The 18742-nt window shown below is 41.9% G+C and overlaps 1 protein-coding gene across 5 annotated transcripts in view; it reads right to left on the reverse strand.

The window, feature by feature from the left end:
• The window catches only part of LOC116673821 (vang-like protein 1), a gene marked incomplete at its 5' end in the record, with an annotated part of 66527 nt that overhangs the window by 44997 nt on the left and 2788 nt on the right, over positions 1-18742 (reverse strand). For all 5 annotated transcript variants that reach the window (XM_032506151.1, XM_032506146.1, XM_032506147.1 and 2 more), the window contains 1 exon segment: positions 11190-11468. In XM_032506151.1, the coding sequence (XP_032362042.1) occupies positions 11190-11260 (71 nt within the window).

An 18742-nucleotide genomic window follows, 5' to 3' on the forward strand; every position in this document is an offset into this window, starting at 1 on the left:
CTGGGAGGAAGAGGTGTTTAGGGCCAGTGCATGGGGGAAAAAAATGCTGGTGTTGAGAAAGAAACACTCATGTCATGCCAGAACCAGAGCCATGCATGCAAGCATCAGAACCGGGTTCAGAAGCCTCTCAGACGTCATGGCAGAGACTGGGAGACAGAAGAGAAGACACTGAGAAAGCTAAGAAGACAAACGGAGAGAGTGACCAAGCAAGGGTACATCTCTGACTATTTTATTGTTGTCGTTATATTATTCTGCTGACAGTCTGTGAGTAGGGCCTCTTACTGTTGGACTAGTAAGAATTATATGCTGGTTGTGTTGTTCACTTTCTTTAGGTTTGGACTGAAATATTGGCTTAAGATATTAAGCATGACAAATAGTATATTATGTTGTATACAAAATATAATATAACATAATATTGTTGTACATGTACAGATACAAGGAATATATGCTTAGCATTTAACCCATTCTAACTCGTTAGGAGCATTTTGCAGCCTTAATCTGCAGTCCCCTAGGCTGTGTAAACCATGCTGGGGCCACACTGCTGTGAAAGGGCCCTGAACGTCATTTATCAGAGTCTGGTTGGTCACCCTCTCTGTGACAGTCTGATCCGATCCATATCTTTATAATGGAGTAAACTGGAGATAATTGTTGCTAACTGAAGTTTCAGTTTGAGTGGCCGAATCTATTCACTATGTTTATGCTCTCAAGCTCAAATAAAATCTCACTATTTAATAAATTGGCTGTAAAAGTTTTAAACTACATTTCAGAGATGAGTGAAAGACAGGAATCTGCTCAGATGAGATCTTAATGAGTGCAACATGGACATGTTTATTTAAAGCAGCTGCGTCTATTGGTATTAGGATCCCTAAACACGGATTATAACACTTAAAAAATAAAGTGTTATAACAAACTAAATGAACAAGACTTATCTCTAAATCTTATTGTAATATGATTAAAGTTGAGATGATAATAACATGTGACCCTCTGTATGGACCATGCTAAGGTTGAAGGGTTAAGGTGTAACACACATTTCTGCTCCAGGTAACACCGATCAGGTTTGGCATCGGCTCAACCAGACGTCCACACGTAGGCGGATCTCTTCCGTCATCTTTAGCTGTGGAACTAATTTTAAATGTGCACGTGGCACCTGTTCACCAAATAAACATTAGTTCATTTTAATTATTATACCCGTACACTAACCAGTGTCCAAGTATCTATATGTAAAATGGTTTTGATTTCTGCTCTCCTTTGAATTTCCTGGTAGTGTACAATTATAAGAAAAAGAACTACTGTATTAAATAAAACATAAACATGTATATGTATTGTATACATATATGTACAAGTAAACAAATATATAGTAGTAATACCATATTAGAAATAATTGTTTATACTTAAAATTATTAATGGATATGCTTAGTGTTTTTTTCAAAGAATAAAGCCTAAATACATATGTATATATGTATATATATATATACACATGTGTACACAAACAAATATAAAATAGTATCATATTAAAAATAATTTTTCATAATTATAATTATTAATTGATATGTTTATAGTGTTTTTTTCAAAGAATAAAACCTTTTTCAAAGGACGTTTGATGATTAAATGGTATTTTGGTAAAACTAATTTAATAACATTAAAGTTCTGATCACATTAAAGTGAATAGACCAAAGATATTCACAAAATATGAAGCTTATATGATATACACACTTATACACTTTGTCAGGTGAAAGACCCCACCAGTGCAGTTTCACACACTGTAATACCCCCTCTGACCACTAGGGCACACACACTTTGTGTGAAAATCAGACCGATGGGGACCATTTTTTTTTTTCAAGAAAATTGCACCAGGGCTATCAGCAGGCTGTTTTCTATTGATTCCAATGCTTGTGCCTCTGGGGACCGGGTTTCGGTCCCCACGGGAAAAACTGGTCCCCATGGGGTGAGTCATATGTCAGGTCAGGAACCCCACCAGGATATAAGAACGCACACACACACACACACACACACACACACACACACACACACAACACACACACACACACACACACCACACACAACACACACACACACACACACACACACACACACACACACACACACACACACACACACACACACACCACACACACACACCACACACACACACCACACCACACACACACACACACACACACACACACACAACACACACACACACACACACACAACACACCACCACACACACCACCACACACACACACCACACACACACAACACACAACACACACACAACAACACACCCACACACCACACCACCACACACACACACCAAACACAAACACACACAGTGAAAGACGGTTAGAGGATGTTGAGTCAGATAAGACCAGAGCAGCTCACTGGGTTTCAGTCTCCATTTAATTTCCCTTGACTAAAGCCCATGTGAACCCTGCCCCACAAACCCCTCCCTCTACATTTGACCTTCCTCCCTCTACATTTGACCTTCCTCACTCTATCTACCCCCTCGTCCCTCTATCACTCTCCCTACAAGGCCCTTTGTCCATATGAGCTCCATTAGCCAGACTGACCTGCTGCACTTACAGACCTAATCCTGCATAGAGCTTCAATAGCGGGTCTCCACATCCTTAGCCCAGCATCACCATCGCCACATGGCAGGGTGCCCGCTCTGCAGCTCCGTTACCACATAAAAGCTCAACAGTCCCAGTTAATCCCTCATTTGTTTCCCTCCTCCTCCGGATTCTGACATCTTGGACATACATACAGTATTTTATGGTTACACACAAATGATTACTGATTACACACAAATGCAAAATGCAAAGTTAAATTTGTCTGGCAGCAGTTGTATTTCCCAGCTGAATGAGAAACAGACACCAGAGCCACGGCTGTCGGATCTCAGATAGATATTACAAGCTGACGATGCTCTAAGGAGATTACTGGACAAACATATTGGACATCAGGTGAATGAAAGAGACATCATGCAGTTCTTTTTCACATCAGAAGAAGACAAAAGACATTTATAGATGCAGTTGTCTTGCTAAATAATAATTAAGTTTCCTGCTGTCCCAGAGTTGTTTCATCACATAATCACTTCTTTTAGCTCTGGTCTGCACCAACTCCTGAGGGAAATATTTATTTGATTAGCACATTAATCAACATTTCTGTAAATGCACCAGTGTTAGCCAGATGGCTAATTGTTTAACCATAGTCCTAGTTACCTACCATGTATGTCTTTATGGTCGGAGAAAACCGGAGCACCCGGAGAATACCCAGGCAAACACGCGGAGAACATGCAAACTCCACAAAGACAGGCCCGGCCCGGACCGGGGATCGAACTCTGCAGCGCCAACTTACTCTGAGGCTAACCAATGAGCCACCATGCTGCAACAAATATCAGGCTCTTTAGCGTTGCTTTGGCTAGATGCTAACTTTCACCGTCTGTGGTTTTATGCTGGGCAGGTAGCGTACACGTACGCATGTATCCGCTGCCTACTGTGGAAACAAAGCTGATAAGAGTGGCGAGACTCTGCTGTGAAGCTGTGGGCCATACAACCAAAACAATAAGTTCACCGATGCTAAAATGTTCTGTAGAGTTGAATGCAGACAGGTAATCGTTTTTTGTGGATGATTAACTACAAGCAACACCTTTCATATCATACAAACTCATTTGAGCCAATCTTTTCAAAGTCACACACAAAAAAATGACAAAGACAAAAAGTTTGAATAGTGAAAGTCTTACACAGCTAAATACGATCTGGCGCCCAATAACAATAGCCTCATGCTGAAGTGAAAAATCACAACTGGCCCTACACAACTACTTTCTCACACAATAACAATTCATAACCATCATTTACAGGATATCCTGCTAGCAAGGGTAACAGTGGAATCCGTATGATTGACAGCAGTGGAATGGTTACAGTCTAACAGAGTTAGCACTGGTTGGATGAAAGTGTTTTGATTAAAGGGTGTTAACCAGCATGATTTCCGCCTCTATTCTTGTACTTCCCTTGAATGAGGACACGATTTCCTACAGAAAATCCCAACAGCAACTTAAGTTTCAAATCTGCACAGAATGAGAGAGAGAGCTCATTTCTCTCACGAACAGAGTGACTGACATATTCTTGTCTGATGAATCCAGGAGATTAGCTTGACGTAAGCCCTTAAATATATTACAGCTATCATTATTACTTTAAATATTATTATGGCTATAATCATCCCTGTAGAAATGATTACTCCAGTGGGAGTGATCGTCAGTCAGAGGCTGTCACTGATTGTGATTATTAATTGGGGAGGAGAGGGAACAGGGAGGAGGCTGGGAGGAGCAGCAGGGCTCAAAAAGCCGTGATCCTACTTCAAAGTCATCAGCAGAATAAGAAGCAGCTCTGGGGGAAAGGAAAGCAAAGGTAACAGCTACAGTAAGTCAAGAGCAGAGTGTAGCAGAAGGTTGTGTTAAAAAGAAGAAAAAAAACTACAACTTTAAAAAGGAACTTTAAAAAGGATGAAAGTTGCATTTCAGGGTCTGCCACATGTCTGGTGGCTGTATCCTAATCCTGTGGATAACTGGACTAATGTGACTAAAGGAGGTCATGTTAAGGCACTTAGTAGTCAATAGTTGTACTTAGAGTACAGGTTGTGTTCTTACTGTGACCAGAGAACAGTGGAGACAGAGCTGCACTTCAGGAGGTCCGAGCAGCCAATATCAGCCAACACAAAAATAATAAAAATCTTCCCAGCGTTGCTCTATCTAAGCAACTTGGAGAGACTGCCTGTCCTACTGGGAGGGAGGGAGGGAGGGAGGGAGGGAGGGAGGACCGCTGCAGACTGACAGCAAAATCAACGTAGCAGCCGGCCATGAGCTCCGCAACTTTGTGAGCTCTTCTTACAAATAACTGTGGCAAATAATGAATCAACTGTAAAATGTAATTATATCTTATGTTATTTGCATCCTTTTTGTTCTGCCCTTTTGTGATGCGTCTTTGTATTTTATGCACTCATTTCAATAAAGTCACTTACATTGAAAGTGCATTTTTGTAACGTTCACCAAACATCAGTTAGATCTCATCCTAAAAGCCTTTTCTCCAACATGAACGAGTTATCATACTTCATAATTACAGGATCTACATACACGGATTCACAAAAGCAATACAAGAGCAACGCTGTTTCTTTATTTTTCTTCAATCATTTATCAGAAGGCAAAGCAGCCAGTGTTTACATCTGCACAGATAATCTCACTGACAGTGTTACTTTAACTGGAAAACAAATGACTGTGATATTTATACTGATCCCATCTACACAGCCCTCTCTCTCTCTCTTGACTGCAAAGCAGTCTGGGAAATCAGAAACCAGTAACTGAATAAGGAATCAGTGAAGCAAACTGAAGGGAAGGAACAAATTACAATCTTACTAATCCTACTGTACATCTAAGGGACAGTCCATGGTGTCCTCAGATAAATCAGAGGGGTCACAGAATTAATTTTATTATTTTGTATTCTATTTCTCTTGTGAATTACTTCAGGCCTTTTCCAAAAATCATTCAAATGAAACAGATGGAAAAATCCCTCTTTGATCAAAATTCCTATAACCCAAATCCACATTGAGATAATCTGTAATGAAGAGTCACAACAAATACTTCATTTTAAGATCAAGTACTTCATTTTAACAATGTGTGGATGTGCGTGTGTACACACGGCATGTGTAATGTCCATTTGTGTATCCCAGCAGAGCATGAATCATTGCAAACAGAAGGTAAAGCAACACCTGGATCTCAGCATGCTGGCGAGACTGCAGATGTGTAAGAAAAATGTACAAATGATGAAGTCAGACGTCAAATTGTGAACAACAGCATTTTGAAATGTGCAATTGTGAATGTACCTCAAGGAAATACAGAGGCGAGCAGACCTGTTGGCAGCCAGGGAGTGGCTGGAACAGATCGGCCTCTGTCTACCAGCCTCTCCCCTCCCCCAGTCCGCTTTCTCATTCTCCCTTTAGCATGCTTCTGGGGTGATCGCACCGTGTTGAAACCTCGCTCCACACCCATCTACCCACCCGCCCCAACACACACACACCCCCATACACACATACACACACACACACACACACCTTCTCCACTCCCTTCCCACATCCTCTTTCTGCCTCATTAACATGCAGCCGGCTCGTTTGTATTCCAACAGCGTGCTGTGCTATGATTTGATTAATGGAATGTGACTTCCAGCGTGGATCCCTGAAACGGGTATTGCTTTTTTGGAACAGTGAGGATGGGAGGGAAGGGAGGAGGGGAATGAGTCCTGTGAGGGGCAGAGATGCCTGGCGAGCTGGGGCAGAGTCCTGCCAATTAGGCTCTGGAAGCACCGTTTCCATCGAACACCTGAGGATGAGTGTGGGGCTGTGGTCGCAATCTCCACCTCACACAGAGCGAGAGCGATACTGGGACACTATTGGAGAAGTAGAGCCAACTAGCATGGAACTACCCCCTGTCTGTGGACCAATTTGTTCTCTCTGTGGCTGGCAGGGCAAACGCGGGCGCCTGTGTGCCACACAGCTTTGTGTCGATGCAGCCGTCTGAGCCAAGGCACTGGTGGACGACTCAAGCTCGGCCAAACGGGTAGAGTCATGAGGCCAAACAAAAACGGACCGACCAACCACTCACTCCGTCAAGAAATTAGATTTTCTATTTAAATCAATAATACATTTCCCTTACAAATATTTTGCTTAATAGGTCCAACAAGTAAGATTTTAATCCTTTTGGTAATGATAATTGTAACTTGACTAATAATAATAATCATCAGTATTCAAAGAGGGTGGTTTTCTGTGAAGTTATATCAGATTTTTAAGGAGTATTTTATGACAGTATTCCGACTAATTAAGCCAGAAAAAACAATTAACTTGTTATGGTCAACTTACAAATCTATTTAAAATGTATATAAAACATCTCCTTCAAGAGGCATATTGTTCAGAAACCTCCAAATGTAATTGTAATTGTGAAGGAATTAGTTTAAATGACTCACTCAGTCCCATGTGAATGCAGTGTGCTGCCCTATAATTGGAGTTATACCAATCAAAAGAAGCAATTTTCCACATGAGCAGCTGCTAATATGAGATTTGCAATTTCATATTCATTTAAGTACTTAAAATTGACAGAGTGTAGGAGCCATCTTTATGAAACTTTTGAGAGACAAAACTGAAGTAAAATGACTCAACTCCAAAATTCTGCACCAGAGAATATATTGGGAAAAAAACAAAAACAAAACATGGCAGCCTCTTTCTACTTCCAAGAAGTTTATGACAAAAGAGTGAAATTGGGCAGCTCTGGATTTTGACTAAATACGGCAATGTATGGGCATCGCTGTAATGTATGAATTTAGTGTCATCAGCATGTGTTGTCTCAGCTTTTGGCAGGAAGTAAGGTCCACGGACAGAGCTGATGCTAGGCCTGCACGATTAATCACTACAAAATCGCAATCTACATTCACCCTGTTCACGATTTGATTTTTGAATAACTTGAATAATTAAATGACTTTGATTCTCATTTAATTTTACGAGGCAATTGCATCAAAAACGCTGCTACTTTCTTCTGTGAGTTTTAAACAGACTGTATAAAATTAGGTTTTAAGGTGCTGCATTGCTCTCCCTTCAATTCATTGAAGCCTCTCTGTTCACAGGCTTGTGGTGATACGCAAAGTGCTATAGGTGCCAAAAAACAAATCTATGTGTGGTACTGCCATTTTGATTTGTTTTGTCATGGTTCATAAATAGTGCAATAAACATTTTTTATTTGTGAGAAAAAAAATCGTGGCAGAGAATCGTGATATCAATTCTAAGCTAAAAAAAATCATGATTCATATTTTTCCATGAATCCTGCAGGCCTAGCTGCTACACTTCCATTACTTAAGAACCTGGGGACCTTTTATTTGGCAGTATCTTAGACCCCAGTTAAGGACTGGACAACGGCAAAAACCCAGCTATGAGAGGGAAGAACTCTTTGGTAAATGTAAATGGGCTGTTGTTATATAACAACTACTCAAAGTGCTTTTACATAGTACAGGGACCATTCACCATTCACACACTGTGGCCAAGGCTGCCATTCAATGTGCTACCTGCTCATCAGATAAAACACTCACACACACATTTACACTCCGATGACACAACATTGGGGGCAACTCGGGGTTCAGTCTCTTGACCAAGGGCACTTCAACATGGGACTGCAGGGCCAGGCATCGACCGTTCTACCACTGAGTCGCTGCTGCCCGCGGTCTGTTAATGAAAACCTGAGCCAATTCCATCCCATCCTTCCATTATAATCAGACAAATTGTGTTTTAAGATTGCCTCCCAAATCATGCATACAAACGAATACAACGACAAGATCATGTTACTGGGTGTAATTATTCGTATGTGTTTGTGCTCCCACATTCCTGCATCTGTTCCGGGCATCAGTGTAATTAGACTACATCAATCCAGAACTGCCTCACGCGTGGCACCCCTCGGCGTAAAAAGATTACCTGCAGATGTCGATGACAAGGGGTTTAAAAGGCAACCATTTTTTTTTTTAAATATCAAATTAGAGGCCAGCCGGTGGCTTTGGCACAGTCATGGTAGGAGCGGAGCAGCAGAGGAGCGGGAAATGCACTTGGCGTGTAATGCCCATATGTTCCTTTCCAATTTGCTGTCACTCACTTGAAAGGCTTCAGAAACAGAAGTAGTGGAGAAAAGGCGCTCCCACCGCTCCCCACTAACCTCTCCCCCTTATCTTTGATTCCAACCGTAGCAAGACTTTTGCTCTGCGTAACTTTGAGCTACAAGGGCACATTCCTGCCCCGGGGAATGCCCGCGAGTGGGGAACAAGTGATATGCCTGCACCTCCCCATCCTTAAAGAGTAGCCAGGAATCCATTTAAGAAGGGGGGAGCAGGGCGGGGGGAGGCGATACAGAGAAGAGGTCAAGAGCGAACAAGAAAAGGGGCAGCTGCTGCATTCATATCGCGTCGGACACATGGGAGCAAAAAATGAGCAAGGGCATGATGAGGGAAGGCAGAGTAAAGAGATAAAGGCGAAAATAGTGTGAAGCATAAAGAGTGACGGGGAGTACGACAGGGACGGAAAGTGGCTAACAATAGGGCTGTGCAATTTATTGAAATTTCAATAGCGATTACAATTTTGGCTTCCAATGATCACAAAATCTATTTTGCACATTATGTTTTGCAGGTAAACTCTTATTTTCTCATGTGTTCTGAATGGGGAAAAAAAAGTTAAAACAGGGGAAGTATTAAGGGTAATTTCACAGTTCATGGTGTTTCACTGTTGATTTGATTAACTGTTTCACTGTTTTTTAAGTTCAATAAATCATCTCATCATCAACATCTCTCCAAAAGACAATGAGTAATTGGGTTAAATAATCCTGATTTCAGTATTGACCAAACATAATCCCCATTATGTTTTTTTCCTGTAATCCAGCAGCTCTAGCAAACAACATGGGACACAAAGTTCCTTAAACGGCAACAGGTGACAGTGAGAGTGGGGGGTGGCAGTGGGGGCACTGAGAAAGATATATGGCGAACAAGCAAGAGGGGGCCGTCAGTGACAAGGGAGGGGCTGTTGTGGAACAAGAGCCTTCTCTCCCATACCCTCATCTCATCCCCTCTCAGGCTCTCAACGGGTCTGCTGAGCCATCATTCAGTCAGCCCTCTTCAGCACCTGTCCCCTGCTGCCTTCCTGAGGCCTGTCAGCCGCAGCCATTTCACCGCTGACAGACTAATGCAAGCTGTGGGCTCCACACATGCTCGGCCAGAGAGGAAGACAGAGATACACAGGCGGTGGGATCACAGGGTGGACATGTGTAGGGAAAGGAAGGTAAAGGAAGTGGGAATCCAGTCATAAGAAAGGGAATGAAGATAAACCGACTGGTTGATTCTGTCAATTAGTCGATTATTTGGTTAGTCTATGAAATGTCATTCCAAGTAATATTTTTAAGATATGTCTAAGATGGAGATTAAGTATGTAAAAATTAAACAAGACACAACCACAAACAAAGCAAGATACTGTTCTATAGGGATGCTTGTTTCCTATACAACAGATGGCAGAAGCAGCCTTAGGCAATATTATAGTGTTCTGAAATCCAACTTTTTTTTTGTTATTTCCACTAACCCCAACAGGTCGTCAGACGCCGCCTACCAAGAGCCTGGGTCTGTCCGAGGTTTCTGCCTAAAAGGAAGTTTTTCCTCGCCACTGTCGCACTGTTGCTTGCTCTGGAGGAAACTACTAGAACTGCTGGGTCTCTGTAAATTCTGGAGTGTGGTCTAGACCTACTCTATCTGTAAAGTGTCTTGAGATAACTCTTGTTATGAATTGATACTATAAATAAAATTGAATTGAATTGAAACTCTTTTCCTCCAGAATTTTTAACATTACAGATGTGCAAAGAAAGAGAAGAGCTATTTCAGGTGTCCCTGGTAGTAGTAAAAGTCCCTTTCAAGTTTCCTATACATGGTGTTATATGACTCACTTAACTTGACTTCTTTGACTTGAATGGACATAGACACAAAATAAAAAAGATTGAGGCCCTCCTACCCTTTTCCAACAACTCAATCGAATGTGAGCCAAGTTCAGCAGTTAAAAGTGCTTACTGACCCTCTTGTGTTCGCAATTTAAGGATTTGTGTGATTCACATTTAAAACAATATATACAGTAACTTAATGTGTCTTGAAAAACAATAAAGAAGAAGTTTGATTCTGAGCTGAATCATCAGAACAAAAGATAAACTAAATATCTTTCAACATATCTGGTTATTTGAGGAAACAGTTGAAGGTGAAAACCTGTGTGTATAAAACTTCATGTCTCAAGGTGCATTTCAGCAATGAACATTCAATCACAAAGCTTATAATTATATGAGTAAGTAAGTAAGTAAAACAGATTTTACAATAGAACTAGTTGTACGTTTGTCATTTTTACTTGATAAATGACCATTATCAACCTACGTTTTTAGTTAATCAATTGAGTGCATAGTCAACTACGTGTTACAACAGATATGTCCTTGGTCTACTTTAGATTGGTCAAAGTGCAAGTTGAGCTTGCCGAACAGTGGCCTTGGCCCTGGTAGGGATTTGGTGATTAAAAAAGGGCACTATGACCGGTCCCCTCCAGGTAAAAGCAGAGACAGGAGGAAACAGAACTATTGATAAAGAAGCAGTTAGTCTTACCCATGCCTGTGGGATCCCCGGGAGCGGCCGGAGTAGTAGGAATAGCCCGAGTAGGTGGACTCTGTGTCCATGGCGATGCAGTCCTGCCCAGGCAGCTGGGCTCTGGGCGAAGCAGAGGCTGCTTGGCGGCACCGCTGGCGGACGCAGCGGAACCTTGTGCACGGTGTTGTTGAGCTAGAGGCGATCAACTGGCTCGCTCAAGAGGCTGACAGAGGTGGCGACCTGTCGGCAGTCAGGCTTGAAAGCGACCCTGGGGGCGCCCGGTGAGGAAGCATCAACCTGGAGGGGAGCAAGGGGGGAGGGGAGAGACAGACGGGAAATTTGAATTCAAAATGTGAAATGTCTGGGAAACTTGCCCACATCTGACTGTTCTGGACAGGAGGAGCCAACAAGACAGAGACAGCGTTTGACAGGGAATAAACATTACACAATTAATCATTCAAGTCACAGGCTTTGTTCATCACGTTTCTTTTTATATCATTTAGTATTTGTTGGCACCCCGCATGCATAAAGTACATACTCAGATCTTCTGGCTACAAGCCTGCAGTGACAACACTATGTTAAAGGCAGCTCTCAGGAGGTTATAGAGCGTTCCAGATAGAAGAAACACTGCTCCCGTGAAACAGCAATTTGCTCTTATTCCCATACGGCTGACAACTGTTGTTCGGAGGCAGTTTTAAATGTCTGACAAAAAGCAAACTATTTAAGCCTGACGCTGATGCGTTGAGAAGACGAAAACAGCGACAGCGTGGTGAAGATAAAAGCCTCTCTTTCACAGGAGAAGTTCAATAAGATGGAGGTGTTGCCAGTTTGGGAGCGAGTCTCAGGGAGTTGTGACATATAAATAGGAAGAAATTCACAGAACTGTTCCAATCAACGTGCCCTCGTTCTACCTACATGTCATTACTTTTGATAAACAGTTGATTGTATCAGTATACGGTGTGCATGTTAGATTTTCATTACTTCGCTCCCGAGTGTCACAGCAGTAATGCACTACCGATGCTGACAAAATTAACTGCTTGTGGCTGGGACATGCTTCATTTGTATGTCAAATAAAGCATGTCAAATATAATGAAACTTTTTCAGTGAAGCGTTACGTTATGTCCATACAGACACTTCTACACAACCCCAGGATGTATTTGTTAAGAGGCGTTCAGTCAAACTAAGGACTGAAGAAATGCTGTTGCTGGACAAAATATTGATATTATATTAAGATTGTGATATGAGACTAGATATCATCTTAGATTTTCAATATTGTAATATGGCATTAATAGTCAACACTACAATATCGTTGTGGTATCGATATCGAGGTATTTGGTCAAAAATATAGTGATATTTGATTTTCTCCACATCGCCAAGCCCTAGTTTCATTTTATGTCTAGCCGTCAACTAGACATGCAGCTGCGTGTATTGTATAGCGGAAGCACGTCAAACACCTGAACTCTAATCTATTCTAGTTTTGATTCACTAATTTGCATTTGCAATTGTCATTTATCAAGTCAAAATACAAAACGATGCCGGCTGGTTACAGTGTCGCAGAGTTACTTGTTCTTCCTTGACTTGACATATCATTACAAATATCTGATACTTGCTGGACGTAGGCATAGTTTTAGAGAGTGGAACCCAATAGCCTGCGGTTCTTCAACTACACAAAAAACAACAGAAAACACATGTGGATGCTATTGATTTGCACCCATTTGTATTCAGCTAGCAAATAACACAGACTAGATTCAGTTCACTGATAGAAACAGAAGCTGCACCTTTGTCTAGACACTGCTATTTCCCTTTGGGATTACTAAAACACTGAGATTATTTACATCTCTAACCCAAAAATATAAAAAATGTGCAATACAAGTGAAAATATAAATATATATCATAAGTATAATATATATAGATTTAAAGATTGAAACTGCAATCTGTCAGTTGTAAATTAAAATTGATAGATGAATTGTTATGGAAACAAACATAATTTATTTCCCTCTCTGCAACATTCCTGTCTGGTGACACTAAAGACTACCGTTTAGAAATGTGAACATCAACATAACAACACAAACTTCTATCATGCATACTTAACCGTCAGTTAAGATAAAGAAATGCATGCAACATTACATACTGTACTTTACATTTAACTAAAGCATTTTAAATGTCACCAGCTGACGCAATGCTTTTATCAAAAGCATTTAATAATTGCCTGAATTCTTATTAGTGGCTGCTACAGGGGAATTGCGTTGGGTGATGGACCTACATTAAGTCATTTCCAGTAAAACCAGTCTTTCCCCCCCCGAGGATCAACGTGCAGTAAAAACACTGATGCCATCATTTGCAGATGCAGAAGCCAACTCAAGCATCAAATAGTTTGCAATACCAAAACAAGCCACAGATTAATTGCACGTACGTGGAGCGGGTGGAGGGTTTAAAGCCTGCATTAAGGGGAAACAGCGACGATGATCGGAGGACGTTTGTTGAGTGCCCTTGATTCGGTATGGTCAGAGATCGCCAGCCAAGAAGGTTATATGGCAAAATAAAAGATGAGAGCTGTTTGAATGAGATACATTTGGCTCAAAGACTCAACGCACATTTTTGATGAACTGCACAAAGGGAAAGAAGAGAAAAGTGAGTCATGGGTAGCTTGGGGCATGGTATAAACATGTAGTATGTATCATAACTGCATGACACACAGACAGCCTCTCAGACAGCTCTGGGTGTGATCAAAAATGTGAAGTGTGAAATACATGTAGTTAAAACTTTAAAAGACCTAAATCAAATTTCTGCTCAGATAACACTCAGTTCCCTATACACATACACTTTGAGCCAGCCCGCCTACACATGCCATTTAACACCCATAAACCCTATGGAGAGGGGGATAGAAAAGCTGATATTAACCAGAGGGCTCTCTCAAACAGCATCTTTTTTAGCGTTACATGACTTAAAGTTATCCATCTACAGTATTTTAGGGAAAGCACGAACATATTCCAATTTTCAGATATCTGTATCCATCATCCAGTGTGCTTTAAACACTTTCCTATGCCCTCTTACATACCACCCCTTTGTCCTGACATGGTCTGATGCAGCAGTACGCCTCCTTGGTCGAAACCTGCACTGAAACTCTCCGGCCAGGCTTCCAGCACGAAAGATTTATGGCTGATTTATGACTCTAGTCGCCTTAAAGGTGGTGAGAACCTGAGCAAACCCTCATTCACAAGACATCTCTGTTTTTCTGTATTCACAACTCCAGGAAAAGAAAGAAAGAGTCCCTTATCCAGATTTAGTGCACGTACTGCAATCCTTATCTGCCACTTGGAGGGAAACACACTTCACTGGGTCCAAAAATACACAGTGGCACAAATTATCTAGTATGACCCAGTTCTGTGGTGTCGGCACATCTGTGAGTGACTGGTGTGTGTGTGTGTGTGTGTGTGTGTGTGTGTGTGTGTGTGTGTGTGTGTGTGTGTGTGTGTGTGTGTGTGTATTCATGCTTGCGTGACTGTCACAGACTACTGAAAATGCTTTGAAGGTTGCACAACTTCATATTTGGAAATGCTCGTAGCGCAAATCATTTTTAAATGCCTGAATCATCATCACAAGGTCACAAATCCTCCCTCGACTGGTTCTCTGCGGTTTCACCACCAGCCAGCTGCTGGGGATCCTAAGTGAAATAGGAGTTTCCAAAAGCCTTTTTTTTTAGTGACTTTTAAATCCTCTTTGATGTAAATATGTCTCAGAACGGATTACTTTTCTTTTATTTAACCTATTTGGGTAATTCAGATAGGAATGTAAATTTTAGTTTAAAGTAGGGGTCTCAAACTCAAATTACCCAGAAATTACGAAGTGACCATTTCCCAAAATGTAATTCAAAAGTTAAATGTGAAATAAAAAGCTAATTTCTATTCCAATGATTTATTAATCCCAACAAATACAACAAAAATCAGAGGTATGTTTAACAATACATTCTTGTAAAACTTGTAGCTGGATCTTGCTCCTGGGTAGACTGGTTACCCCCCCCCCCCCCTACTCTGCCGGCAATTTGATTTTGCCTGGCAGCTCCATCTGGAAACCTGCACGTTTAATTCTCCTGCTTGTTCACAATTTTGCAGGAGCCAATCACAAACTGGCTAATCTACCTGCCACGCTACTGGCGGGTTTAACATGATGACGATACAGAAGCGACCAAGCAGCTTCTTGTTTACGTTAGCGGATCGGTGCTCTGATTGGTTGAAGGACTTTCCAATTGCGTACAGATCATCATCGTCATTTGAACTAAGCCCGTTGATCACGCCTCTTGTGCAGAGAAAATACAGAGCAGACTAGTGTTGGTTTGGTGTGGCGATAGCCAGACTAGCTTCTGCGCCCACTGGGATTAAAGGAACCTGTAACAAGACGGACATAGCCAGGCCTGGCTAATGCTTCACTGTAGGAAATTGATGAATGCCTGCTAAGCTAGCTGGACAAAATCACAGAGGCATTTCCATCACCTGTTTTAATCCTCTTAAAAGCAAGGGCATGCGGCTAAATGAGGGATTAATAGGGTTAAATGAGTGCGTGGACTAGTTTCAGTCAGAGTGCAGCCATGGGTAAAGAGATTACTTCCTGCTTCGGTGTGTTTTCTTGCAGGAATCAATGTCTCCACAACCATTTCAGATACTTCACGCGGAGCCAACTGTTCAATACAGTCCTGCACATGCTCACCACCAACCCAGCGAGGGGCCTGTCTCTGAGGTCTATATTGAAGTGAAACAGGATATGCGGGTGTTCTCACATGTGGTTTCTGTCTTTGCCATGCCAGAGGAAATTGGTAAGCGGAACCACTATACATTTGCGGGGAGAGTCCGAAGCAGAAACAGGAATCCCCCCCACTGAGGAAGGAAGGGAGGCAGGGAGCCCTGGCAGGTTCTTCACGGTAATCCAAGATCCCCCGCTGAGCTGGCGGCTTGTCTGTTTGTCCTGGCAAACACTGGCAACAAGGAGCGGGAGAGGAGGAAGGGGAACCTTATCGCAGCAATCATGAAGCACGAAAGGTATAGTTTCTCACAAGGCCATTTTTTGCACTTTGGGAAAACATAAATTATTGTTTTGGGAAAACTTCTGCGTGCCAAACGTATCCCAAATTCCTTGATGTAACATAGCAAGAGGGAGTTTTCATAAAAAGAACGACAAGGCTCAAATTCCCCAACAAAATACCCCAAAACATGTGTTCTACAAAATGAAACACACAAGCTAACAGGTGTAACAACCTGAGCAGACTCGAGGAACAAAGACAGAATAAACATACAGCGGCCTAGACTGGGAATTTCAACTAACAACCATGCGTTAACAGCCCAAGAAAATACTTTCATCTCGGAGCGAGGAGCTAGAGTGAAGTTACACTGGAGCCACGAGACATCTGTCAGCAGCCGCCGTGAACAAATCCGCTTTGCTCGGCTGCACCTTTCACATCACGTCCAATAAAAGCAGTCAGCGTGGTCACTTGGCGAGATTTGATTATTGTGACAACCTGACTATGGTAGTAAGTATGTACTGTTACAACTCAAACATCATCATTTTCAATATTCTCATTTTCATGCAGGACACAGCATGCTCTGTGTAGTTTACACACACATGCATGGTATTGTACTGTTACAGCTGGAGCTGATTTCCGAAACTCTGGGAAAAGACACAACCTACTCAGAACTTACTGGATCTACTGACCCCAGAACACACTGACAAACTTTTAAAGCCGGTCTGAAGTCCCTGAGCCACCCTGCAAACTGACCTGCTGAGCTCAACCTTTGAAGGCACAATTACTATTTGAGTAGGAGTCAGAGGCACAGAAAGAGGACTTCCAGTTTCCCTGTGCAAAGCGGCAAATTAAGCATCTAATGATCCAGATCAGACGAGCCATTAGGTTTTCATTCAAAACCTCCTTTCAGGCAAGCCGTTCATCCGTTCTTTCTGCAGAACAGAAGTGAAAAGCCCCCCGTAGCTCATTCACACTCAGCGGTGATTCATCCTGAAATTGCACTGCCTTACAGTTTCTCAGTTTCAGTTTCTCTTTTTAAGAATAATAATAACCAACTGAACCCCCGTGAACAAGAGAAAATGTCATCAGTAATCGGGGCTGAACTTGTAGACAACATGTAGTCTTGGAACAATGCCAGTTTGAGCAACTATGCTAGTAAAGGCTTATATGTATTTAGAGCTTGTGGTGTATATGACCTAGGTTTACCCAACATAAGATGATGAGTCCATAAAATTGGAGATTAACACATAATTACCAAATTGTTATTGTGGATTAGCAGGCTGTGCCATTTGACCTGCCTCTTGACATAATCTGTTAAACATATCTGTTTTATTCAAACATAAAAAATGAGACTTGCTCTTTTACTTACTAGCCATCAGCAGGCAGCTCATTCGCTGACACTTTTCCCTCTCGCCTCAACCCTCCCTCTGTAACCATGACGCCCATGCAGCTCTGCCTCTATTATCACCATCATAACACATCTCCTCACACCACAATAAGAGGCAACTAGCTCATGCAAAATAATGACATCGCTCCAGCTTGAGAAGGTAACTCTGACGGCTGCAGTCATGAGACATGCCGGAACCCCAGGGAACATTAAAGCAAGTCACAGTGGAATTCTGGCCGGTCACATGCTCATTGTGTTCCTGTCCATGACTGAGCAAATTAGGGTCATTCATTCTGTGGAATTCAATCAACATTCCAGAGTGTCACCAAATTTAACCCCTCAGATATCCTCTGAGATATGAATGAGGCAGCGGCAAATCCACATCCTATATTAGCATTTAAAGAGATTGGACTATTATAATCTGTCATTGACTAGAAGGATAATTAGCATGCATCTCTTGTGCAGTGTCGATTACGAACCGCCATCAGTGTACATCTGCTCTCAACAACAGGTATGTCTGACTAACACCGACTCCAACCCTTGTGCTTCACTCACATTTGGCCTTTACCTGTTGCATTATTGTGCTGGTGTTACTAGGCAACCCCAATGAGCTGATCCTGTGCGGTCAGTAAATAAACCAGCTGTTGATTATTGCATTAACCTGAGGTAATCAAGTCGTCATAAACCAACTATTTTGGCAAACTGGCACCATTAAAAGTATGCCACATCTTCATCTACATTCTTGCTTGCAATGTACCCATACACTTGGTCGGTGATTCGTCATAGCTGGGGGGCGTGGCCTGTGGCGGAGTCGCCTTGGGGGAAAACAATCCATTCCTCCTGACCGGATAACAAAGCGTTTACCTACAGAGTCAGACACTGGACAACTTTGACACTAAAGAAAACTTCAAAACGTGATGATTATAAGGCAAGTTCTGGAGATTTAAGGAGCGTGAATTTATATATTTGTGTGTGTGTGTGTGTGTGTGTGTGTGTGTGTGTGTGTGTGTATCATGTCTTTGTGTTCTGATTGGACTTAGAGAAAAAAATAGTTAGTTAGTTAGATCTGTTGTTCTATATCTATGGTTAGTTCATTATGTGACAAAAAAGCACCAAAATCTCACCATGGAATATTGATGAAACATATTTAAATAATGCATTTGTATTTAA

The sequence above is a fragment of the Etheostoma spectabile genome, chromosome 24 (assembly GCF_008692095.1).
Source record: "Etheostoma spectabile isolate EspeVRDwgs_2016 chromosome 24, UIUC_Espe_1.0, whole genome shotgun sequence".
In the NCBI taxonomy this organism is placed as follows: domain Eukaryota; kingdom Metazoa; phylum Chordata; class Actinopteri; order Perciformes; family Percidae; genus Etheostoma; species Etheostoma spectabile.